General features: G+C 36.5%; 1 protein-coding gene across 1 annotated transcript in view; it reads left to right on the top strand.

Annotated features, from left to right (window-relative positions):
* Positions 1-27142, top strand: part of ctdp1 (CTD (carboxy-terminal domain, RNA polymerase II, polypeptide A) phosphatase, subunit 1) — a 137431-nt gene that overhangs the window by 926 nt on the left and 109363 nt on the right. The window contains exons 2-8 of the mRNA XM_079829510.1: positions 1520-1603; positions 1821-1914; positions 5307-5435; positions 8311-8461; positions 9578-9668; positions 13241-13407; positions 17906-18853. Of these exons, the coding sequence (XP_079685636.1) occupies positions 1520-1603; positions 1821-1914; positions 5307-5435; positions 8311-8461; positions 9578-9668; positions 13241-13407; positions 17906-18853 (1664 nt within the window). The remainder of the gene's footprint in view (positions 1-1519; positions 1604-1820; positions 1915-5306; positions 5436-8310; positions 8462-9577; positions 9669-13240; positions 13408-17905; positions 18854-27142) is intronic.

The following is a 27142-nucleotide window of genomic DNA, read 5'->3' as shown; positions in this document are numbered from 1 at the left end:
CGGGGTTTTGGAAGAGGGTGTGTCGTTGAACGCATGGATGCGGAATAATTCAGCCAAATCTAGTAGTGGAAGAGAAAAGTGTTAACCGTCTTCCACATGATACCCTAATTTTTACATGTTCACCAGCAGGTTTGTTGCTGAAATTAAGTTGTGAGCTAAGACTCCCTCATATTTAATGAGTTTTGTGAATATTAGTTCATGTCTATTAGATTCAAATGGTGTCATGAGAATTGTTTTTTTTTTTTTTTTTTATTAAAGGGTCTTGAAACCGTATTGCTGGAGTGAAATACATAACATGCCTCAACATACACAAAACTTAATACAATTCCAACAAATCCAGATAGCAGCAAAACATAACTACTATTTAAATAAATACATAAATAAATAGAAGAAAAAAACTAAGACGGAGCAGAAAAATCCTTCACCAGAGGGTTAATGATCAAAATACACTTCTAAATGATTACACAGCTTAAAGGGATACTTCACCCAAAAAAAGAAAATTCTGTCATCATTTATTCACCCTCAAGTTGTTCCAAACCTGTATGAATTTCTTTCTTCTGCTGAACACAACCGAAGATATTTTGAAGAATGTCGGTAACCAGACAGTTGATGGAGCCCATTGACTTCCATAATATTTTTTCCCCTACTATGGATGTCAATGGGGTCCATCAACTGTTTAGTTCCACATATTTTTCAAAATATCCTTTTATGTTCAGCAGAAGAAAGAAATTCATACAAGTTTGGATTGGAACAACTTGAGGGTGAATAAATGACAGATTTTTTTCAAAACTATCCCTTTAATCTGTGTAATCATTTAGAAGTGTATTTTGATGATTGTATGTAGATGTATTTCTGTTCTGTTTTATTATGATTTTTTCTTTCCTTTAAGGAATTTTTTTATGCTTAAGTTTTAAAAATAGGAAAATGATCACCAGTTTCTTACGGAAATGTGAGAGAATGGGGGATGTAAAACAAAATTGAATCTAAAACCACACTTATTTTGATTATTAATCAAAAATTAAACATCACAGTTTAAAGAGATGTCATCAGAATTTCCCTAATCCAATATTGCCTATGGTAGACTAGCAGTTAGCAACTGATGGTTCATGGGTGTGATGTAATAAATTATGCCTTTAAAAAAAAATGGAACGAGTCCTTCGAACCAGCTTATTTAATGAGAATTAATGTAATTTTTTATCGCTTTTTTGCAGTCTTTAACAATAGAGGGTAAACCGCTGTGTGTTCGATGTGCATTAGAAATTGGACAATTTTTTTTACTGAAAATGAGCTTGTTTATATATATAAAAAAAAAAAAACAGTTTCCACGGGAATTTGAAGAGAAGCTTTTCACACATTTTCCCAGTCCGTTGAGTGAAATCTAACCTTAATGAAGCTTCTAGATTACTGTTCCCCTGGGTTTTTTTTTTTACTTGTTACCAAGTGTAATGTATGTGTATAAAGTGCATTTGATTACTGTACTTGTGTTGTTTATTTTTACAAATTTTTGTCTTTTTGACAGGGGAGTGATAGTAAAAGTGGAAGAATGCAGGCACCCCACTGTAATGAAGGGCTTGTGTGCTGAATGTGGCCAGGACTTAACTCAGTGAGTCTACATCTTGTTTTTGCTCTGTTAGTCTCCAGTTTCTCTCCTCTTTCCTTAAAAAAAGTGAAATGACGTCTGTCAGGGGACATTCAGAAAAAGCTATTATTGTCTTTTCCTGTTTTTATCTTGTCTCAGCTCTCTGGTAGATATTTCTGGTAGTGTGCTTAAGTAACAAGATGGTCCTGAAGATGCACTTACATTTTTTTCTACCTTCCAGACTACAGAGCAAGAACGGAAAGCAGCAGGTGCCCTTCTCTACAGCGACTGTCTCCATGGTGCACAGTGTTCCCGAGTTGATGGTCAGCTCAGAGGTGAGTGCTTACAGTTTGCTACTTGTGAGAATGGAGATTCTGAAAGGTGTGTAATAGAGTACAGATCGATGGTAGAATGAATCCATAAGTATTTTTTCCATAGGGAAAAAAAGTCTTTGTTATAAGCCATTAGGGGTGTAACGGTACACAAAACTGACGCTTCGATACGTACCTTGGTTTTGAAGTCACGGTTTGGTACGGGTTCGATACAGCAGTTTTACAAAATTGCTCTTTATTAAACAGTGGTTTACTGAAAAAAAATTCTCTGTCCTTAAATTAATTAAATTATAACTAAAATTTTATTGAAGATATTGCTGTAAACTATATAGGGAGCCCTTACTCACACATTACTATAACAGGTTTACAACAGCCAAACTATTAGCCTGTATTCAGTTGCTATTTATTTTTAGGTATAATAATCAACACTCAAATAACATTGTGTGCAAACATGTAAACTTCACTTAAGGCAGTTTTTGCATTAACTTCTAAATCTAATTATAAAAAAGTTTTTCTCCAATTCGTTGTTGAAATCAACAATCATTTATACACGTTGTCTGTCATTTTCATGACTGGTTTATTTAAACATACATTAAATAATCAAGACATCACTTACAGGTTGAGTAGAATATTGTGAATTTAGGCTAATATAGTGCATACATTTAGTAAAAGAGTTGATTTCTCTAGTGAATAAAATTCTGTGGACACTGAATGACTGCCTGAGGTAAATGTGATGCTACATTACATTGTTTACAAGCAGTTTTATTGAGGTCTTTCCGCGGTTGAAACACTGATTGAGCGATTACACCACATATGATACTTGACAGTAAGTTGTAAAGTATCCTCATACCTTCAGATGTTCATTCATGTTTATTCTTTAGGAAGAGATGATCGATCGCGTTCACAGATGTTTGCGCACGTTGCGCGGCCGCTTGAACTGATGAGCCTGTACAGTGATCAGTCACGTCACATTAAAGAGCGTCAAAACGGCATTTATCGTTTGAATTTCGTGATAAAATGCACCGAGCCGAAAACCCCATACCGAAAAAGTTTGGTACGAATACGTGTCGTGTACCGTTGCACTCCTATAAGCCATGAACCAAATCAACCAGCTATGAGGTGAATTACATTACAAACGTTTATTTGAAGTAAAAAAAACGTATATGAAAACATATAAACACTGTGCTCTTAATGGCTTCAGTGGAAATAACTATAATCCCATGAAGCATGGTGAATGACATTAATTAAAAAGGATGATGAAGTATAAAACCTCTTCATTTAAAGTTGTGGGTTATATTTATAGAAACCCTCATTTATCAATTGCTTTCATGCTTTCAGAATATCATGCCCCTAAAAATGTACGGTTTAGAAGCCTTGCCCTTAGAGTTTACTACGTGGAGAAACAAAACCCAGCCAAGAAGAGTAAAGTGTAAAGTCATGAAAGAGAAATTGATCTTACACCAAAAACACCCGTTAACCTTGTTTTTACAAACAATTTAATTAATTTATATGAATATTAAACACTGGTAAATAAAACAAAACATTTTAAAACATTTAAGAGAATTCAAAACAGAACAAGAAGGAAAAATAAGTTGCTCTATAAAATTATATATTATAAAATAAAACCCAAATTAGCCTGTAGTGGCATTCATTATAAACGGCAAGCCAAAATTAATTAATTTAAAGCAAAACTGAAATGGTATTGGGATGATCGATTAACAACCTCTTAGCTCACAGTAGGGCAAATGTTTATCAAAAATATTGAAAAGTTATCCTTAAAAATCTATTTTCCCATGGAAAAAATGAATGGATATTTTAGTCGATTCCTTCCAGAACCCGATTGTTGCACTTTACTCATCAGCCAAGAGTTAAAGGTCCCGTTCTTCGTGATCCCATTGTTCAAACTTTAGTTAGTGTGTAATGTTGCTGTTAGAGCATAAATAATACCTGTAAAATTATAAAGCTCAAAGTTCAGTGGCAAGCGAGATATTTTATTTAACAGAAGTTCCCTTTCAAAGCCTACAGCGAACGGCCGGTCTGGACTACATCCCTGTACATCCTGCTTTAATTACGTCAGTAGAGCAGTTTGTCGACTAACCTCCGCCCACAAGAATACGCGAAAAACGGGGCGTGGTCTTGTTGCTCCCTCGTGGAGAAGAGTTGCGTTCGGTTCGGTTCGGTTGCGTTTGACGCCGTTCAGACGCTGTTATTTTCATCCCGGAGTCAAATCACCTTTGTTTGGCCTTCAGGGGCTGTACTTTGAGCACATGCATCTCCCCGTTATGGTAAGAAGCGTGACCTTTCCGGGCAATGTGCGATATGCTGCTGTCGAATCACAACATGGGAACCGCTGGCACAATCAGAACTCGTTACGTGTTTCTGAAGGAGGGACTTCATAGAACAGGGAAATCTTTCAAGCCGTTTTGAGGACAGTGAAAACAGCAGTATACAGATAAGTAAATTGTGTGAAAAATACTGTGTTTTTTTACACATGAAACATGAACACATGTTGTATTGCACACTGTAAACACAACCAAAGCTTCAAAAAAACACGAAAAACGGGACCTTTAAAACACTCCCCATCTACCAGGGGGTCTCAAAAAGGTAGTCCCACCCCAAACTCACACCATTGGTTGTTGCTAAGTCAATGTTGCTATTAAAAATTATTTCTGTATTACAATAATTCAAATTATCACAGAAATACTGGGATTAAAGTTTATAGTTCAGATGAAAACACTGAAGTCTACAGTAGCGATCAAAAATCAAGATTTCAAAGCAACTTTGTGTCAAATGAATATTGTATCAATTACATCATTACACCAGTAGGTGGTGACAAGTGACTGTTAAAATGTTTTATTTGTCATTGAATCATTCATTCAAGAGATTTGTTCAAAAATGCTGATTCGTCCAGTAATGATAACGGGTGAAGTCTTTTCGAGTGAGTCAAAATTCATGTAATTCAAATTAATTAAATATTTTTAATAGACTTAAGCAATAAACATTTTGTCAGAACCACTATGAAATTACAGGCTATTTAGTTTCGTTGTCTTTTGTGGGAGAATCGTGATCTCTTTTTCAAACAAAAACATTTCTCAATTTATCCAGAAATATGCAGCTCTACTTTTAAGTATGAAAAGTGAAAGCATTATGGTCCAACAAACTTTTATTCTCAAGTTCATGTTTGATTGTTTAGACAATGATGTGTGCATGTAAATACAGAAAGCTGCGTGGCGTTAAGATGGCTTGTGAGGTCAAATACATTTCAGTGGGGCTTTTATTTGGGTTTGTGAATGGAACATTTACTTCGTTCGCACCATTAGTGTCCGGTGTACAAACTCTGTGTTACAAACTCTCTTTTTTTTTTGTCCTTTTTGTCCTTGTGTCTCTGTGAGCAGCAAGCGGAGCAGCTTGGCCGAGAGGACCAGCAAAGACTTCACAGGAACAGGAAGTTAGTGCTGATGGTGGATCTGGACCAAACGCTGATCCACACCACTGAACAGCACTGCCAACGCATGTCCAACAAGGTAACAGTAAAAGATCACACTACATTTAGCATTCAGTTGTTTGAAGAAAAAAAAGTTGTGAAAAATAATTACAATTTAAAATAATTATTTTCTATTTGAATATATCTTGTAATTTACTCCTGTGATGTCAAACATTTGAACGGGGGTGAAAATGAAAAAAAAAAAATCATGAATAATATTTCATGGATCGTGTACCATTTCAGCTGGTTTTAGTGATTTTATTCTGAATGTCATTATAGTAGCATAGACTGTCTTTTGGTTCATCCATTGATTTATTTTGTGGCTTCACCCAATTTATCCACAGAACCTTCATTTAGTTTCACTCTAACAACAACAATAAGACAAAAAATGGATAGCCGTATAGGTTTTCTTTGAGTTTTAGTGATCTAATTTGCATGCTTCTGTGAACTACAGCGATTGTGCTTGTAACTAGAAGCGTTGCTGTGAAAAGCCTAAATGCAGCCGGGCATTGATTGATTTCTTTTAAATGACTGCATCATGCTCCTTTTCTTTGCTATGCTTATTTTCTTTGTCGATTCATTCTTCTCATAGGCGTTATGCTTTCATTCTGCCGGTGTGCGTTCACTCAGGAGACCAGCTCAAACAAAAAAAAATCTTATTTCAGGTCTTTATAATAAACTATTACTGGACCATTAACTGAGCTATCAAAGGCTCAAATGGTTTCCTCAAAGACTGCATTATGTCTGCTTTCAGAAAATGTGTCTGCTTGCTGCTTTTAAAGCATATTCAGAACATTTCCATTGAAATGAATGCTCCTAAAAGCCCCTGCTACAGCTGGACAGGACTGAAATGCAGCAGTATAGACAAGAGTCCCACGAATATGTGTATATATTCTTGCTTTTCACTCTAAAGCAGATGCAATACTGTTCTTTCATCAAAGAATTCTGAAAAAAAATCACGGTTTTCACTAGGGTTGCTCATATTGACCGTTTAACCGTTACCCGATATGAATAGTATGAATTTTGACCGAATAATACTATCAGTTAAACTGTTTAAAAGTTTTTTGGGTTTTTTGCTGCATGGTCACCACATTTTTATAAGAAACAATATCGAGTCTATTAAACACGAAAGAACAACAAATATATCGGTGAGAACACTCGTTTTAACAGCCTACATACACCGGGACTGCATTTGACTGCATATCACAATTTTCCCAATGTTGATTCTTCTTGCAATCGTAATGCAATGGACTGTGGCCTACATTAAACCTTTAAATAAAATGTTTACACAGTCATATACAATAAACAAGCTTGCACAGCGACAGGAAATAAAAATGAATGCAAAAAGCCTGCCTACCTTTCCAGAGCATTTCAGCAAAGCAAAGCGGAGCTTCACTCATGAACTGCTCAGCGGTAAAATGACGTGCGCTCAAATCCCGCTCCGACATGACTTTTCTCTGTACTGTAGCCTACTATGCTTGTAGCCATTAAAACACGTAATTAGTTTCAGTTTAAATATTATAATGTTATTTTTTAATTTCATTTACGTTGAAAAGTGAACAGGACACATAAGATGCATAATGTCAGAAGACGGGGGTCTTCAATAAGTTCAATAACACTTCAATAGGCTTTCAACAAAACAAAACTTTTCTTTAAAGTGAATTTCATTTTGTATTTTGTAATTGTAATTGTATCTTAATTTTAATCTATGTTTAATCAACCAAATTGCCCGGATTTAAGAAATAATAAGCAAATAGTATAGCCTATAACAGACAATGACATGGAGGCGGCGGCGCAGCGTGAACAACGGCTTAAATGAACAACTAGAAAAGAAAAAAAACTTTAGTCAGGGGCAGCCCTAACTATTTATTTCAGATAGACCTATATTTTATCCAGCATGTCACAAATTGAGTTCTTGGTTAAGCGTGCGGTGCTGAGCGGAATGATCTTCAGAAATGAACGGAATCGTTTTAAAAACATAATTCAACAAATAAATAATACTTTTTAATGGGCCACTTAAAATGTCTATTACAAATAAATTATTAAATTTTAAAAATGAATAAAATGAACAAAAATGTGCATTGCATTTGCAATCCTTTGCAGCACCCCCGCGCCCCTGCACCAAACAAAAAAAAGTTTTTCCAAACCGAAGCTTTTAAATATTTTATTCAGTTTTTCTCTGTTGTCAGAAATGCTGCTGGTGCGTGAACATTTGATAATGTGAATCCAGGTTCTGATGTTGTTGTTGATCTGTTCTGTATGCTGCGGTTTGCACAGTCAAATAAACCCGTGGAAAAAACAGGTCACAGACACTCTTCAATTGTATATTTATTTATTACATTTTTTTAAAGCTTTTTTTTAAATAATTTTTTTTAGATTTATTATGATAGGACAGTAGGTAGACAGGAAGCGAAGTGGGAGAGAGAGAGGGGGGGGGACGGGATCGGGAAAGGTCCACGAGCCGGGACTCGAACTCGGGTCGCCTGAAGCGCAACAGCACTATATGTCAGCGCACTGCCCACGAGGCTATGGGTGCCGACAATTGTATATTTATTTAATGCCAATTCAATATTATAATCGTATCAGTTAACGGTTAATAATCGGATAATGAGCGGCGGTTGTCGGTCGGGAAAATTAACCGTTTTGAGCATCCCTAGTTTTCACAAATATTTTAAGCAGCACAACTCTTTTCAACACTGATAATAATAATAATAAAAAAAAAATTCAATTCATCTTCATTTGTTAACTGTGTTTTTGACCAAATAAATGCTACCTTGGTGAGGTAAAGAGACTTGTTTCAAAAACATAAAAATAACGAACAAACTTCTGAACGATATTATATATTGTATAGTTATCTAATGGTGTTGATCTTTTCCTTTCTCTAAACTGCTCTGCAATGTTTTTTTTCTCTCCAGGGAATCTTTCATTTCCAGCTAGGACGAGGGGAGCCTATGCTGCATACACGACTGCGACCTCACTGCAAAGACTTTCTAGAAAAGATCGCCAAACTCTATGAGCTGCATGTCTTCACCTTTGGCAGCCGTTTATACGCTCACACCATTGCAGGTATATTACTATGATGTGACCGACACTGTATGGCTCAGTGTAATACCTAACCCGAAGTATTAAACTTAGATATGTAACTTGTCCTGCTCCATTTATGCTACAAACATGAGGCTTCAATTCATGCGGCTTGTAGAGTAGAGGTGTGATATTATTTTTTCTGTGCGATCAAGACTTTTTGATTTTCCCCTGGTGGATGGTAAACATGCAAAACATAACTCACAGTGTTTGTGTGTGAGATTGTATTGCCATTTCACTGTGGCACCAGGTGGCAGCATTTGTTCATATTCTCAGTGTTCTGAGTTTGAGGAGAAGTACATTGTTTGCTGTGTTTGGATAAATAGTGCAAAAACTGACTATATGAAGAAAAAAAAAGTGTAATCTGTAATCCCAGCATTCAATGTCATCCGCTAACTGCCTTTGGATAAAAGCATCTGCTAAATGACTAACAAACAAAATCCGTTTAGTGATGTTCCACTTGTATAACCATCTATAATATAACTTCTACTCTATAATGGCTATCTTTATGTGTGTCACATTAATTATTTTATTTAGTTCAGAGATTTTATTAAGGATGCGTTGTGTAGTTGGTATGCTTGGAGAGTCCTGTTTCAGTTAAGGTAGGATTTTGCAGGATATATTTGGCACAGTAGATCTCCCCCAGGTTTCTCTGTTATGTGTACCACCTTTCTGAACGAGACCTGAAGAGGTCTCATATTTTAACAAGTGTTTGGCATCTTGGGCATCAGTTCTACCCACAAACCCTGAGTCGGTAGTCTGGTTGTGGACAGCAGCGAGTAGCTAAGACACAATCAAAGAAATGGCTCAACTTTTCTGTATTAAAGTCTTGATTTATGTAGGAAGTGCACACGGGAGATTGAAAGCTTGTCAGCGCTGCACCTTTGAACACATAAAAGCATTGATTCGTTTTATTTTTCCTGTTTTTTTCCTTTTATTGCAGCTGTAAATAGTCTCAATGCGTTCTGAGCGAAACCACCGTGTTTATAGCTCTGCTTCCAGCTGTAATTTCCACTTTATCTTTGAAAGAAATGACTGTTTTCCTCTCTCTTTCTCTCACTCATACCACGTTTTCTCTCTTTAAAAAAAAAAAAAAAAAAGGTTTTTTAGACCCTGAAAAGAAACTCTTCTCTCATCGGATCATGTCTAGAGATGAATGCATCGACCCTTTCTCTAAGACTGGCAACCTCAGGTGAGGCATGTTTCACTCATTTAGTCTTCGGGAGTAGTTTAGCTTCCATTGTCTTTCTTGATATGAAGCATCATATTCAACTCATTTACACTACCATGCAATGGTTTGTATTTTTGAAAGAAATTAACTTTTGGTTACGCTTTTTTTTTTTTTAAGGTGATGTAGTTACATTGTACTTACTCAAATAAGTGTAATATAAGAGTAATATTAATTAACTACATGTACTTACTATAGAGTTAGGGTTAGGGTTTGGTTTAGGGTTAGTTACTTATAATTTATATTATTTTTCTGTCATTACTATAGTAAGTACATGTTGTACTCATGAATAATGTATCAGTTTTCTCAAAAATATTGAGAACGGTTTTCAAAATTGATGATAATAAAGGTTTTTTGAGCAGCAAATTATCATATTAAAATAATTTCTGAAGGATCATGTGACACTGAAGACTGGAGTAATGATGCTGAAAATACAGCTTTGCCATCACAGGAATAAATTACATTTTAAAATATATTCAAATAGAAAAGTTATTTTAAATCGGAATACTATTTCACAGTATCACTATTCAGTTTTTACTTTGATCAAATAAGTGCAGCCTTTGTGAGCATAAGAGACTATCAAAAACATTTAAATATTAGAGACCCTTTATTTTACTCTGTCCTTCCTTGGTACTCATGTTAAATGTAGTTACTATAGTAATAATAACAATAAATTGTGCATAATGACATGCAACTAACATTACAACAAAACCTAATCCTTTCCGAACCCAATAGTAAGTACATGTAGTTAATTAATACTGCTCAGTACTTAAATATATAATTACACTGTAACAATGACACCTTTAAAATAAAGTCTTTCTTTCCTTCCTTCCTTCCTTCCTTCCTTCCTTCCTTCCTTCCTTCCTTCCTTCCTTCCTTCCTTCCTTCCTTCCTTCCTTCCTTCCTTCCTTCCTTCCTTCCTTCCTTCCTTCCTTCCTTCCTTCCTTCCTTCCTTCCTTCCTTCCTTCCTTCCTTCCTTCCTTCCTTCCTTCCTTCCTTCCTTCCTTCCTTCCTTCCTTCCTTCCTTCCTTCCTTCCTTCCTTCCTTCCTTCCTTCCTTCCTTCCTTCCTTCCTTCCTTCCTTCCTTCCTTCCTTCCTTCCTTCCTTCCTTCCTTCCTTCCTTCCTTCCTTCCTTCCTTCCTTCCTTCCTTCCTTCCTTCCTTCCTTCCTTCCTTCCTTCCTTCCTTCCTTCCTTCCTTCCTTCCTTCCTTCCTTCCTTCCTTCCTTCCTTCCTTCCTTCCTTCCTTCCTTCCTTCCTTCCTTCCTTCCTTCCTTCCTTCCTTCCTTCCTTCCTTCCTTCCTTCCTTCCTTCCTTCCTTCCTTCCTTCCTTCCTTCCTTCCTTCCTTCCTTCCTTCCTTCCTTCCTTCCTTCCTTCCTTCCTTCCTTCCTTCCTTCCTTCCTTCCTTCCTTCCTTCCTTCCTTCCTTCCTTCCTTCCTTCCTTCCTTCCTTCCTTCCTTCCTTCCTTCCTTCCTTCCTTCCTTCCTTCCTTCCTTCCTTCCTTCCTTCCTTCCTTCCTTCCTTCCTTCCTTCCTTCCTTCCTTCCTTCCTTCCAGCTTGAATTCATTTTTAAAAGTTAAATTATACAAGCCAGGTGTCCAAAGAGGTTTTCTTCTTAAATATAAAGCTTAGTCATCCTCATGTGAGAATGCTGGCAGTTATTTTCGAGACTCCAGCAGTGTGAAATAAAGTTTTTTCCACACGAGTGCACGTGCACAGAACAGAACAGCTCTGGTTCAACTTAAGACTAAACTTAAAGTGCCCCTATTATGCTATTTTAAAGTTTCCTAATTTAGTTTTGGAGGTCTCCAACAACAGGTTTACATGCATCAAAGGTCAAAAAAACGGTTTCATTTTCTCATAATATACATTGCACATCCCCACAATGTTCAATGATTCTCAAACAACTCAATAGATGAATCAGTCTCTCTAAATCCCTCCTTTCCATGAGCCTACTCTGCTCTGATTGGTCAGATGGCCCAGTCTGTTGTGATTGGTCTACCGCGTACAACGTGTATTTCGGAAACAAACGGCCATTACCTTAACTGATCTTCAATATATACGGGGCAATATGCTAATGTTTCATTGTGATGCCACAACGAAACTTAGCATATTGCCCCGTACATTTATTGCACGAGCATGCCACGCAGACAAGCGGCTTGCGACTCGTTATTTAAAAAAAATTTATTGACTCAGTCGACTCTTACTTTTGAGAGACAATAACTTTATATACGTTGCACTTTAGATTTAAAACTTTGCAGGATGTTTTCATTCACTTAGAGCTATGTAACACACACAAACCCATAATAGGGGCTCTTTAAGACTGCTTTCAGTCTTAAAAGCACCAGCTTGCAGAGCCCTTCTTTTGACTCAAATCTATATTCATTCGGCCCTGCATGATAGACCAAGAATACAGAGAACATTGAGTACATTTAGGATTTCAATGTAGTCATTTATGCAACAGGATATTCTTTATATCGTATTCAGAATAATTATATATTTTTTGAGCCTGGCATTCTTGGGTGTTTTTTTCTTTTTCTTTTTTTTTTTTAAATATACCCTATTTCTGTCCAGCATTTGTCTTTCATGTACATGTTATTTCTTTTGAGGTGATACCTTTTGAAGCTGAATGTTCAACATTTTAATCATGTATACACATGTATACACAGACTAATATTTATAATATTAAATCATAGTATTTAAGCATGAATTATCCTGCTTCGATAACAAAAAACATCTGAAGGCTTCCAGGCACAGTCTGTTTTTTCTTGTTTCGTGTATTAACTAAGCTGGAGGAAATCCAGTTCACTTCAATTTCTTCGAGTCAGACTCTTAATATGTGTGGGTTTCATATGGAGCTCTTATACTGAACTTGAAGGAAGAACAGTCTTACAGAGCAGCCAGTGTCATACAAAGGCTTCAGCCGCGCACAGATTACTTTCTTTAGGTCGATAAAACCTACAGAAGCCGAGTCTCTGCAACCCAATGCTTCTATTAGTGTGAATGACTTTGTTTGCCATTTCAAAACTCAAGCTGTTGGAAAGATGTTCTAGGGGGCTGTTTAGATGCGCCAGACATTTGCAAATAAATCTATACTCATTACGGTGTATACCCAGTGGCCCCAAACGTGTTTGGATGCTCAAGATACACTTCAAAATGTCTGAATAACAAAATATCAAGGTATTTATTTGAAAGGCAGACTTCACAAACACTCTTTTCCGGTGTGTTGTGACAGTTTGTGGTTGTCAAACGTTAATTAACATTAGTTAATGTGATTCTCTACACCTGTGGACACCTTAGTGTAAACTTGAGAAGAACTGACTTCATATATCCACCAGAAATCACCTTGAGACTGGTCAATTATCCAAACTGTTTTTGGGCACACTATTTTTGGTATGTTAATGTTGTAAAATGCTTGACATTTTGGTCTTGGCAGGCTGGAACTGTCTGGGTGCTGTTCATTTAGTCATAACCGACCACCAGCTGCTAAATATGAGCATATAAAAATGTCAGTATAAAAACTGTGCCTTTTTGTAGAAATTTGTTCCCCTGTGGAGACTCCATGGTGTGCATCATAGACGATAGAGAGGATGTGTGGAAGTTCGCCCCCAACCTCATCACAGTGAAGAAATATATCTACTTCCAGGGCACCGGTGACATCAACGCCCCACCGGGCTCACGAGAGGCCCAGATGTCTAAAAAAGGTAATGTTCATTTTCCCAGTGACTCTAATTAACGTTAAAGTTTGGCAAACTGGAAATTAGCCTGAGTGAGCTTCCCTAATGTCTTGTCTATATAGGCTACCTTCTAAGACCGCATCCTAACATAAAGTGACTTGTGACAATACGCTGCACCCACAAGTATTGGGTTGATTTTTAATTAGATTGAACTAAAATCACATTTAAATGCATTCTGGGATTGCGTTATTCTACAAGAATATATATAATACTGTCTTCAGACACATTTACTTTTGTTTGGTGAATTTTCATGGCCAACATCTAGTCATGTTAATAGGAATTCACACGATCAGGAATTTTGTGTGAGCATGCAGATTTTAAAGCAAATTTGCTAATGCTACCTTACAAGACAGCATCCTAACCTACAATAGAGTTTGATGTAAGCATGTTGCTAAGCTATGATAAGTACGATACTCTAAAAGTCATAAAAACAGACTACATGCACAAGTATTAGATGAAGTTGAACTAGGATTACACCTTCCCTTGCTAACTTCCCTCCGTCTCGTTTACTTGTTTAAATGACCTAAGCCCTTACTTGGAATCTGCTATGGAGCTGATTTATCATTTAGTTTTTTCCCCATGTATTTGTTTTACGCACCATTCTATTGGCCTGCATGCTTGGGCTGTTGAAAAAAATATAAAAAAATGACACAAACGAAAATGATAATGCAATACAATAAAATATAACCATGTAAAAAAACAGTCTAAGCCACAAATTTTAATTTCAATTCACAAATGTTTTCCTTTTAACAGTAAACCTCTGTTGTGCAGCATTTTTTTTTGCCACATTTTTTTTTATTTTCATTTGATTAAAAGATAAATTAAAATGCACTACACATAATTTATCAGAAAAAGAAACATTTCATAAGGCCCAATTATTGTAAAAAAAAAAGTCTAAATTCAGTTGTTTGTATGAATTCAAATCATTAGACATGCTTTTGTTTATTAAAATTTAATTAAACCATTAAAATGGAATCCAGAAAAATCTAAACAGAAAACAGAATTTGGTAAAAAAATAAAATGGATTTTGAGAAAAAATTATGTATTTCGTAGGGCCCTTAATGTAATTTTTGCTACATTTTTAATAAATTGTTGTTAAATTGTTTCATGATTTCAAATAATTAGACTTGCTTTTGGATTAATACAATTTATTTTAACCATTAAAACGGAATCCAGAAAAATGTAAAGGAATTTGGAACATAGTGCTGGGCGGTATACCGGTTCATACCGAATACCGGTATTTATTTTTGTTATGATATGAATTTTGATGATACCGCAATACCGGTATGTCGCTTAAACAACGTTCGGAACGCGGCGCAGCCCGTCATTGTTTGAGAGGAGACGTATTTCACTGTTGCACTGTACTAGTGAGAGCAGTCAGAGCACCGCTGAGATCACATTACAGAATCCGAGATCGCCTCCTATACCCTCATTCACTATTCCCTACGTTATCACTTTATTTGAAGGAGTGAATGAAAACGAGTGCGTGAAGTCGGACAACCGTTGTGTGTACATCAGCTGTACACTCGTTATTGCAGTGCGATGTGGGATAGAATGAGTGCACTCAATAACGTCCACTATGGTTTCGGACACCACTAAGCGCTGTCCCCTCCAAATAATGCCCTATTTGAGGTTATAAGGGGCGATTTCGGATTCAGCCCTTGATCACAGTGCAGAATTCAAACTACACGCGGCGCGCGCGAGAGAGAGCGGTTTCTGCGCGGAGCACCGTGATGAGATTAACAACGCTCACCACATGGATCATATATCAGATATAGACCAGAGCGAGCGCGTTTAAGTTTTTTATGGACATATTTCATATACTATAGTGCTCTAAACGTGAACTCGAAGCGTGTATGCGCTCATATTTCACCACGTCTTCTTCAAATGAAATGTGCACTGATTTGGCTGAACCATATACATCTGATCACGACCGCAATGACACGATGGATTGTTCTGCTATACAAAAGACAATGAATGATGTAAGTTAATAAATAAACTGACAATTCAAAGAAGAATGGGCAAAAAAGTAACTGCTTTATTCTTTCTGTGTTAAACTGATGTGTCATTTGTTCAGAGAGTGCTCTTAAATGTATTGCAAATATCCGCGTTTCTCCCTCGTTTTGGCAGTTTGTTGTTATATAGGATTTTTATAACAACAAGATAAGATTTTTTAAATGCATAAGGTGCCCTCAACTCTGTTTATTTTCTCTCCGTGGTCATATTTTAATATTCATGTGCCTGTAATGAGTGTGTTGCAGGTCTGTGTTTTATTGGTTGTCTCTCCATAGCATTATTTTGTGGGGTTTTGCAAACCTGTATTAACTCAAGTGTGGAATTCTTCTACAATTCTCTCGTCATGACAGTAAAATAGGGCATTCTAGTCAATCTACTGCAGTATTTCCTCTCTCAATCAGTAGAAAATGTGATTAACACCCGGTCATGCAAAGGGGGAAAAAATACTGTCATATACCGTGAAACCGATATAATTTAGAAAAATACTGTGATATACATTTTTGGTCATACCGCCCAGCACTACTTGAACAGTCAAATACACACACTTGTGTCAAAATTCCTGTTTTTCCAGAAAGTGCATGTGTATCAGTTTATTAGATCAGTGCATTCACATATGTTGTAAATGCAGGGTTCCCGCGGGGTCTTAAAAAGTCTTAAAATGTCTAAAATTTTATTTTTTAAATTTAAGGCCTAAAAATGTCTTAAAAACGGCCAGATTTTCACCCGAGGTCTTAAATTTGATTTAGTTAGGTCTTAAAAAAAGTGTTATCCTCGTTCATTTCCAGAAATGCTGGCTGCAGAAAGTTATTAACGTTACACTGTAGCAAAAAAGTATCGAATCGCGAAAGCGGAGCTCTAGAGTGTTTGCTGCGCCGCCCCCAGAGCGTTCGTTCGGTGTGTTGTAGTTTCTTTCTGGGGGTGTTGGTACACGTATTCGGTGATAAAACTACAAATCCCGTGATAAATGCAATTACCTGCCCGCAAAATACGTCTACATTTAATAACGTTGTATTTTTTCTGGACAGAATGAGGCAGACATGCATTGTTTTATATTATTCTAAACAGTGATAAAGTCTGCACTCAATCAGCACTGCATACCTTATAATTATGACAATAGTGAAGGCTTGAAGAACTCAAATACACCATAGCTTGATGCAGTCGTGTTTATTGTTTTCGTTTCATCAGTCAAAGCGTTTCTATCTTCAGTTTATCCTACATCGCTAGCTTCACATTAGGGCTAAGGATTACTTCTCTGAGGCTAATGTGGAGTTTCTGCTCGAGGGCGCCCTCTGGCTTACAGTATGAATGAAAGTTTGGGTAACAAATATGAAAAATAATACTTCTCTCTAAATAAATTTATATGACAACCCATATGTTTTTCTCCAATGTACAGTTTTTCCCCCACAGTGGATGCATAAGAGGCTCATATTTCATATTAAGTACATAGACTTTAAGAAATTTATATCACAGATAAAAAGCACAGAATTTCTTTATTTTTTTATTTTATTTTTTACAATAAACCTTTAGACCTTTCTAATGGTTTTTAGTCATAGGCTGTCTGCATATTAACAGGTAACCCAGCAGGTTTTTTTTTGTAAAATAAGTTTTCTGTAAAATATAAATGTTATTTTATTAGTATTATTATTATATTGTTATATTTATTCTTAAATACTCTATTTTTAATTTTTTAATAATTAAAATGTTATTGTAATAGTAGTATTTCTAATTTTGTTAAATATTTGTATTTATTGAATATAATCATTATTATTAGTCTTGTTATTATATAAACATTAATATATAAAATGTTATATGCATACACTTTTCATTTGTAAAAAAAAAAAAAAAAAAAAACATTTGCATTTTAACCAGAATAATCGCAATTAGATATCTTCCCCAAATCGTGCATCCCTAGTTTATCCTATCTCCTTAGTGCATCCCCTGTTCAATCTCTTTTAGGCTATTAATATGCTGTTTTGTAATCTATTCTATTTGAGGGCAAGTTTGTTTTAGCCTATTTTCATTTTGGGCCTAAGTTTTTGGGCATTTGACACGTTGTTGGCTGTGGAGGGTTACTAATGTCATTGCTTTATTGCTTTTTTTATTATTTCTTTGATTTAAATCATTTTGGTAATGCGTCGTATAGGTCTTAAATTTCAATCTTTATGGTCTTAAAATGTCTTAAAAAGGTCTTAAATTTGACTTTCTGAAACCTGCAAGAACCCTGTAAATGGTTAAGAAAGAAAGCGCATGTGTATCAGTATATTAGATCAGTGCATCCAAGGTATCTGGAATTTTTTTTCATATCGCAATATACAGTATTTCACAGAAAAACTAAATAACGCAATGTCAGTTTTTTTCCAATATCGTGCAGCCTCAGAGCGAATGTTTGAAAGAGAACTATTTGTTATATTCATTGTAACTAAGCATTACTTGTGTTACCATGCTGTAGGTAGCCAGGCTGGGCAACCTGCAGAGAACTTGGAATCATCAGGACAGGAGGAACAGAGAAACGGCCTCAGGAAATCCTGCAAGGACAGAAAAATTGGGCATGAGGAGTCGTCCTCTGCCACCACCACTCAGGGAGCTTCAGCCAATGAGAGGACTCACCCTACAGGGGAGAGTGAGAACAGTGATGACAAGTGTAATGCAAAAATGGAGGGGGAGGACAGCTCAGGTGTTACAAGTACCTCAGGTGAGACTGACATCCCAAACGCTGCTCCTGATGCCACTGCCAATGATCTGGATTTTGACCTTTCGAGCGACAGCGAAAGCGAGGGAAAAATGGGATTATCCGACAGTGATGGCGAAGGACAGGCATTGGACGCTGGGAAACCCAAAAAAACAAAAAAGGAAGAGTGTAAAAGCAAAGAGGAGGATGGGGATGGGGACAAACTGAGGACAGAGGGGGATGATGTACCAGAAACAGATCCCGAGGGTCTCTGTGATTTAGGCAACGGCTGTTCCGACAAGAAGGAAGTTGAAACAGAGTCTCAAAACAGCGAGCAGTCAGGTGTCACTATGGGTGAGGAGTCTTTAGATCATAGTATGGAGGATGAGGATGATGAGGAAGAGGAAGACATAGACCAGGACGACCACCTCATTTACTTGGAGGAGGTTTTGGTCCGCATCCACAGTGAGTATTACTCGCGCTATGATGCCTTCCTTAAGAAAGACAGTTCAGAGATTCCGGACATGCGACAAATTGTTCCCGAACTGAAAAGCCGCACGCTGGAGGGCACTACGATCATTTTCAGCGGCCTGTATCCCACCAACTACCCAATAGAGCGCACGAGAGAGTGGTATCACGCCAAGGCACTGGGTGCCAAGCTTAGCAAGACCTTGGTGCTCAATGCCAAAGACCCTAACCGCAGCACCCATCTTATTGCTGCACGTGCAGGTGAGTCAAGCATGCCACAAGTAAGGGACATTTTCAAAAATCGACTAGTCAGCAGTGCTTAGTAACTGATTACATGTAAATACAATGTGATTACATAATCAGATTTTAATTAGACTATATTACATTTTGAAATACTTTGAAATAATCAGAGTGCAGTTACTTTTTATTGATTACATGTTATTCTCACAATGGCAGTAAATTGTTCATAATTTATTGATTCTCCATACTACTTTTTTATCTTTTAAATTTTCCTTTGTAAACAAGCCTACTGCTTATATGTGTCCATAAGGCAGTGTTTCCCACAGGATTTTGTGAGACTGTGGTGGGTGGACCTCTGTCCCTCTATGGGGGTCCGGGGCCATGCCCGCGCAATACAATTTTTTTTTTACATTTTCAATATAAATGCATAAATCCGGTGCATTAGATCAATGAAGAAATGTTTTCTCTTGCAAACAATTTTGTGTTCTAGTAGTAATTTATTTATTGATTACATAGATATGAATGGTGATGGTAGGGCACATTAGTCACAAACACAACATATAGCAAAAAATTATATTTTGTTGAATTAATTTATTTCTAGAATAATTAGTAATACATATTTTTTTATATACAGTTGTTTATTATTATTATTATTATGTACATATTTACAGTCAGGGACCTGTCCATGGTTCTCAGAGTGCTGAGGAGCCCTCCCTTCGAACCGCTTCATGCAAGCGAGCTGAATGTGCTCTCATTTAAGATTGAGCTGCTACTTTCGCTAGCATGTGGGAAGTGAGTAGGGGATATGCAAGCTCTCTCTGTTAGTGGTGCTTTTATTCAGTTTAGGGGGAACGACTGTATGGTAAGGCTGACACCTAGATGAGCCTAAAGTGCTCTAAACAGGGTGCAGGTTGTAACACTTAAAGCATTCGATTCTCCCGAATCCAGTGAATGCCTGCTGTGCCCCGTGCTGCATGCTTATGTAGACAGAACTAGCTCCTTTTTCTTGGGCGGAGCAGCTATTTGTCTGCTACGGGGGGTATTAAGAGACATTATATTTCCGGTTCATATATATTCATAAAATATATATTCATATTCAGTGCTTGAAGTGGAAAGGGGGAGATTGGTTGTCTCCCTCGGTTGCAAGGGCTTAGTTTTGGTTTGTACATTTGGGGGTTGAAGTGTGAACAGTTTAACGGGGACCCAAGGCATGCTCCCTCGTGATGATTGTTTGTTTGTTTGTTTATTTATTTTTGTTTATTTACAACTACTAAAGTAGCCTATAATTAACAATCGCTTGTTTACAAAGTGTCATGGGAAGTCGAACCATTTTTACTTTTACATTTTCTTAAACTGAACATGTTCATTTCCTGTCATCTCTTGGAATATTTGAAAGCCAAGTTTTTCCTAATATCTGTCATTATTAGCAGAACACATTTTACACATCGGGAAAACAATTGTTTAGTTGGAAGGTCCAGACTTTAAAGATTTTGATTCTATCTAAAATAACATAAGCCCCATTTCCACCGAAATTACCTGGAACAATTTGTCCCAGGAATTTTACCCCCAGACCTGTTGCAGTCTGCGTTTCCATCGCGATCTAAAGTACCGTGATTATTAGTCCAGTGACGTAGGACTGCGTGTGACTTTCTAGTTCCCGCTGGATTTCATCCTCCGCATATAAGCTTAATAAAGCCTGAACCTCGTCTTCGGTCCTTCTGTCATATTTTTTAAACTCCATTGTTGACTCGAATAGCAAACAACTCTTACTGCACGCACCGCAACAGACTTGATGGTTGAAATAAAAGGCCGTGTGGAGTCAACCTATCAAAATGCTGCGTGAACGCAACCAATCATGTTCAGCATGTTCAGCGCAAAAGTCCCACTCCTAAAAGTTCCTGAACTTTGAAAAAGTTCTACCTCGCGTGCAGGGACTTATTGAGGGGAACATTTTTACCCAGAACTTTGTCTCTGCGGTCGAAACACACCGAGTTCCACCCCAAAGTTTCCAGTTCCTGGGGAAAGTTCCTGCTGTGGAAATGTGGCTATAGTTCTTGTAATTGTTTTAATCATTTGTTACAATAAGGATATAATTACAGGTTAGACCATTGATGGCTCCCCATTACCATGCTTAGGCTAATGTTAACTTTTTTCTTTCTTTTTTTCTATAGCATTTATGAAAAATAGCTACCTACACATTTAGAAATTATAGGGTTAGGGTTATGCCACAATTGTAATATAAATCTTTTATGAAAAATCTATTCCCCTAACAGATTATCTATTATAAATTAAGTTTAAATTTACCCCAATAAATACAATTGAATGTGATCAATTCTAGTAAAGGTGGTCATGAGTAGTTTAAAAAGCTTGGAGGATGAGGTTTTCCCCTCTTTTCATCAGTCTTTAGTGGCTGTTTTTAGATATTGTTCTACTTTCTCCGTAGCGTTTTACTACAATCTGAATAGAATTTAAATGGGTTGCACATTTTCTCATCAGCATCGCGATAGGAACAGCTTGTGCAAATCTTATCACGTTTTTGGAGCCCGCTGGTGAACGCAACTACTTTTTATGATTTCCTGCAGTTCCATCACAAACCCCAGTCTGGGAAACCCTAAAGTAAAGTAATATTTAATGCACTTAATGTTGTTGTTGATATAGAATGTAGTATATTTTCTTTATCTATGTATTTTTATATCAATATCGGTAGAAGATTATGCTATTCAAATCAATGGGATAAATGAGTTGGGTCAAAAGTAATCTCAAAGCAAACAAAAAGTAGTCAAATTAAATTACCTTAAATGTGTAATGTAAAGGATTGTGTTACTTGTTACTAACTACAATTTAGTAGTTAGTTACAGTTTCAGAGCAAAGCGTTGCTCTATTCATTTGCACGTACCTCTCATGGTCCAGTGTTTTCTGTGTCTGTATCGGAGTTTGCAGGTGTCCCATCTGTTCCACCTGCAAATTGCGCCTATGTGCGCCGACCATCTTCCCATACTTGTAATGAGAAGCGCTTATAAGCCGACTGTTGTCAACATAAGAGAAGCTTTAAGGTCTTCCTATGGTTTTCAGGCAGAATAACATGTTTAATATTTGATCATTAACAGCCGTAAATTCTAGTATTGCAATTTTACAGTTTGTAGAGTAAAATTATTATCATTATTATATTATAGTAATTAAATACAAATGATTTGTCGTAGTCATTAATTGTCGCATCCAAAATAAAAGTTTGTGTTTACATAATGTGTGTGTACTGTGTATAATTATTATGTATATTAATACACATACATACATGTATATATTTAAGAAATATTTTCATGCATATACTATATATACATTTATATAATTTATACTGTATATAAATATAACACGTTTTTCCGATCACACACCGATCAGACACGTCTTTCTGATAAATAGACATTTAATTGCAGTTTTTCAAAAGGGTGTTCAAAAATATTTTGCACCAGATGATCATAGTCCTCAAAAAAAAGTTTCTTGACAGGTTTGTCTGCTCACTCATATGGTTTAAGCCGTTAAATTTAAGCGCTACTAATCAGTGCTCTGTGTGAGGTTGTGGTTTATTTTGATTCTTTTGTTAATGTGATGAGCAGATCTCATAGAGGAGCCATATATGACTCGCCTGATTGGTGCATTGTGTCATAAGCAGAGATGATTTTTTTCCCCGCAACTTTCTGCTAATCAGAGAGGTCAGCACAAAATGAGAGGCATAGTAAAATGATTAGCACTTTGTTTCTCTCTAATTGCTCATTATCTGTAAGAGAAAAAAAAGTTGTCAGTTCTCACCTGAATCTAATCTAAGCAGGACAGGTTTTGAATGACAGTTCCTGTACAGTCCTTTATCAGTCCAGGTGTACCACAGCACCTTTAGAGAGGTCGCTGTTACTATGATGCTCTCTTTTGTCCAGCCATGACTGACTGCAGACACTCCAGACACCTTATCTTTTCCAGACAAAACATTTTCAACAGTAGCACAGTGGAGTTCTTTTATATGCACGCTTATGTTTCAGTGAGGATGTTCGCATGTGACATTGACTATTGACAGTCATGACTATAGAGTCTAAGACCATGTAGTTTGCACAATGATAAGGACCAATGACACGATGTACAGTTTTTATTCACTTCTATAAATGTATTAAAGTTTACAAGTTTAAAGAAAAATAAATTTTAATATTTTTGGGGGACATAAAATAAAAATTCTTGAGAAAGAAAAAAGTAGTTTGGAATAATGTTTAACAATTATGTGCTAAAGAATTAAGTTAACATTTAATTAGGAAAAAAAGTCTGCCAAATCAAAGTCATGTCGTGCAACCTATTGTTATTTCTTTACTTACTGAAAACATTATTTGATAGTTAAACCACATGACGTATTCAAAATGGAAAAAAAAATCAATAAAAAAAAACAAATTAAACAAACATGAATACAAAGACCACATTTTTCAAGGAACTAGGCATGTTTTAGATTTCGAAAGATTTTTTTTTTTCTTATTTGTCAACAAATGTTGCTAATGACAAAAGCCGACAGAAAATATTTAATTGTTGATTTTGAAGTATTGCATAAAAAACACTGTTACACGTTTACAGAAACATGTTTACATTTAATACATTTCTGGATGCGCAGCAAGAATTTATATAATTGCGTCCCAGAACTGTCTCGTATGATTGCGTTCACAAACATGAAACATGTTTTTTTATATGACACACAGTCTTGGAGATTCATGAACTTTGTTTATTCAAACTCGAATGAGTCTATTGTTCCTTCGTGCTCATCTTGACACTATCCACCCCCGAAAAAGCCCACACACACACACACTGAGACACACACTTGGACGATCAAGTGCAAATGTAATTACTGTAGAGTGCTGTCTAATTGGCCACCATTAAGCTTTAAGCAAACATTTCCACACTCCAATGTCACCACACTGTCACATTAACTGTTATCGCCCCCCCCCCCCCCCCCCCCCCCCTCGTCCGTCAGCACCCTCAGCTCTGCCAAACACAGCGACTACAAGGCGGTTTAAATGTTGAACGGCTAATGAGAGGAAGAGTGGAAGGAAATCCACAAAGCCAGACGAGAGAAAATAAGAAGCGAGGAGCTGCCAAACTTTCTCTCCCTGTACTGAATATTTTTGATAGCTTTTACAGATCTCAGCCTTTGCTGCCAAATTATTTGTCTGGTGGCTGGATTGTGTAATTGCGTGGATGTCCTTCTCGCTTTCTGATCCCTCGCTTTTACAGACACAACTTCACACATGATCAATTCAGACGAGAGCAGCGAAACAGGACGTTCCATAATGAAAGTCAGTAGGTGGCTGTGAGCAGATTTAATTCATGTCCTATTTGGACCAACATGATTAGTGGTCTTTGATAAGACAAGCATAACTTTTGCTCATGGCACTGCACTAATTTTGACTACACTGGTAGAAAAATATGTATGCATATAGACAGCAGGCAGAGCAGAGGTAGAATTGTCTAACGGTGTTCTTTACTCATCATGTGCGCAAAACACTCTGATTGCATTTTCTATTGGATGCATTAAATTGCATCAAAATGCAAGGGGGTTGAAAACAGTAAAATCAATGCAAATCTCCCGTAATTTAATAATACTTTATGAACCCAATCACTTCATCAAAAAGTGCTTTGCTGCTGGCTTTCGATAATTAAATTCCATCAGAAAAGCTATTGTAGAAAGTTTAATGCTGTTGAGTTTTCAAATTTCAAGATTCAAATTTCATTGCAGATATTTTATAAACTTTTATTAAATTATACACTACAATTCAAAAGTATGAGGTCTGTAAGATTTTAATGTATTGGAAAGAAGTCTCTAAAAAAGTTTTTATTGATAAAACGTAGTAAAAACATTGCATGGATTTTGTATTTGTACGCACAGGAGAACTTCTCACGAAAAATCTCTGCCTAATTCACAACATGAAATTGTTCTTAACCCTGTTCTAATGTTAGTGAATTTGAGGTATTCTAAATGAGCGGCCACATGCACGAGGTTAGTCATTTGCCATTTTTCCATATAAGGGCCTTCCGCACAAGCGAGACCTTTCGTCGCTATCTGTAGATGTGTTCTTTACAGATTCTCGAGCAATGCAAAGTGTGCCATTCTCAAAACCAGTTCAAACACATTGTACACAGATGAAGTTGCGTACATTTTGTGTAAATTTAGGATACATTTTAGTTCTAATGTTTTTGATTCATTTGTTCAAGAAAACGTTCATACGCAGATTTTACGCACAAATTTGTGTACGCATGCTCTGTGAAGGAGATACATTTAATATTCTGAAATATTACTACAATTTAAAATAACAGTTTTCTATTTAAATATAATTTAACATGTAATTTCTTATTCTTGTGATTACTCCGGCCTTCAGTGTCACATGATCCATCAGAAATTATGCTGATTTGGTGTTCAAGAAACATTTCTTATTATTATCAATGTTAAAAACAGTAGTATTTATTTGAAATATAAATATTTTGTAACATTATAAATGTCTTTACTGTCACTTTTGATCATTTTATTGTGTCCTTGCAGAGCAGTAGTGTATGCTTTAATGGCAGCAATATATGAAATATAAAATGGCAGCAATATATGAAAATCGTTTAATGTATTTATAAATGGCAGTTTATTTATATATATATATATATATATATATACACATATACACATATACTAGGGATGCAACAATACAGTTAGTCCACGGTTCAATACATACCTCGGTTTTTACCCACGGTTTTCGGTTCGGTTCTGATGGCTTGTCACATCCATTTTTTGTTATTCTATTCTTAGGCTACAGGAACCGCAAGAGGTTAAAGAGAAAAAAGAAATTTTTTTTATTGCAATACTCTTTCTTTATTTTACTTAAAAGAATTGAAAAACCTTACTTAAACTTAAAACTTTACTTAAAAAAAAACCCTTGTACACATTCCTAGTGTATTGGATAATATAAAATAAATATATATATAAATATTTACACTGGCAGCTCAGAGCTGTACAGCAGCATTTAAGTATGAAATTGAATGAATGAATGTAAAAATAAAACACTACATAGACTTCACTATAAAATATACACTGATTCTTAGCTACTGTATTAGTTTTTCAGTCAAGAGCAGTGAGTGATTTTCTCTTTGTCTTTTGTTGTTGTATTAACATTAAAGGGATATTTCACTCAAAACTGAAAATTCTGTCATCGAGAAATGAATACAGGTTTGAAACAATATTAGAGTGAGTAAATAATGACATAATTTTATAGGTGAACTGTCCCTTTAAGGACCGCGTGTTCACTGGCTGCGCTGCTGTCAGTTTAAGACCTCTACACATCTAATATACAGACACGATTACGGTTTTACTTTCACTTTAGACACAACCGACTGTGTTTATGTTAACCTTGTGTGTATTTGACAGTATTAACGCAGTAAGACTACTTAGTTCAGTATTCACGTGTTTGACAGGCGTTTAGTGCGCACGCTCGGAAAAGCGCATGTTAAAACCGCGCACGCGAATGAAACCGGCAAGGCTTTAAAACGCATGCAAATAATGAACTTTCGTGATTGTGAATAACTATAGTGTTCCGTGAGTATAACTCTATCACTAACGTGTGATGTGAATGTATGTCGCGTTGTTCAGTATTGGGATGGAGGCAAATTATAGAATTTGTAGAAAAATAATTAATTAAATGCGAAACCGAAAAAAACACAATTCACAAGCGCGAATTGAACCGTGAATGCCGTACCGAACGGTTCAATATTATATTGAGAACTGTGGCATCCCTAATATATACATATATACATGCATACACTCACCTAAAGGATTATTAGGAACACCACTAATACTGTGTTTGACCCCCTTTCGCCTTCAGAACTGCCTTAATTCTATGTGGCATTGATTCAACAAGGTGCTGAAAGCATTCTTTAGAAATGTTGGCCCATATTGATAGGATAGCATCTTGAAGTTGATGGAGATTTGTGGGATGCACATCCAGGGCACGAAGCTCCCGTTCCACCACATCCCAAAGATGCTCTATTGGGCTGAGATCTGGTGACTGTGGGGGCCATTTTAGTACAGTGAACTCATTGTCATGTTCAAAAAACCAATTTGAAATGATTCGAGCTTTGTGACATGGTGCATTATCCTGCTGCTGAAAGTAGCCATCAGAGGATGGGTACATGGTGGTCATAAAGGGATGCACATGGTCAGAAACAATGCTCAGGTAGGCCGTGGCATTTAAACGATGCCCAATTGGCACTAAGGGGCCTAAAGTGTGCCAAGAAAACATCCCCCACACC

The sequence above is a fragment of the Gobio gobio genome (assembly GCF_949357685.1).
Source record: "Gobio gobio genome assembly, chromosome: 11".
NCBI lineage: Eukaryota > Metazoa > Chordata > Actinopteri > Cypriniformes > Gobionidae > Gobio > Gobio gobio.
Note: the sequence above shows the minus strand (reverse complement) of the source record. Positions and strands in the feature narration are given on the sequence as shown.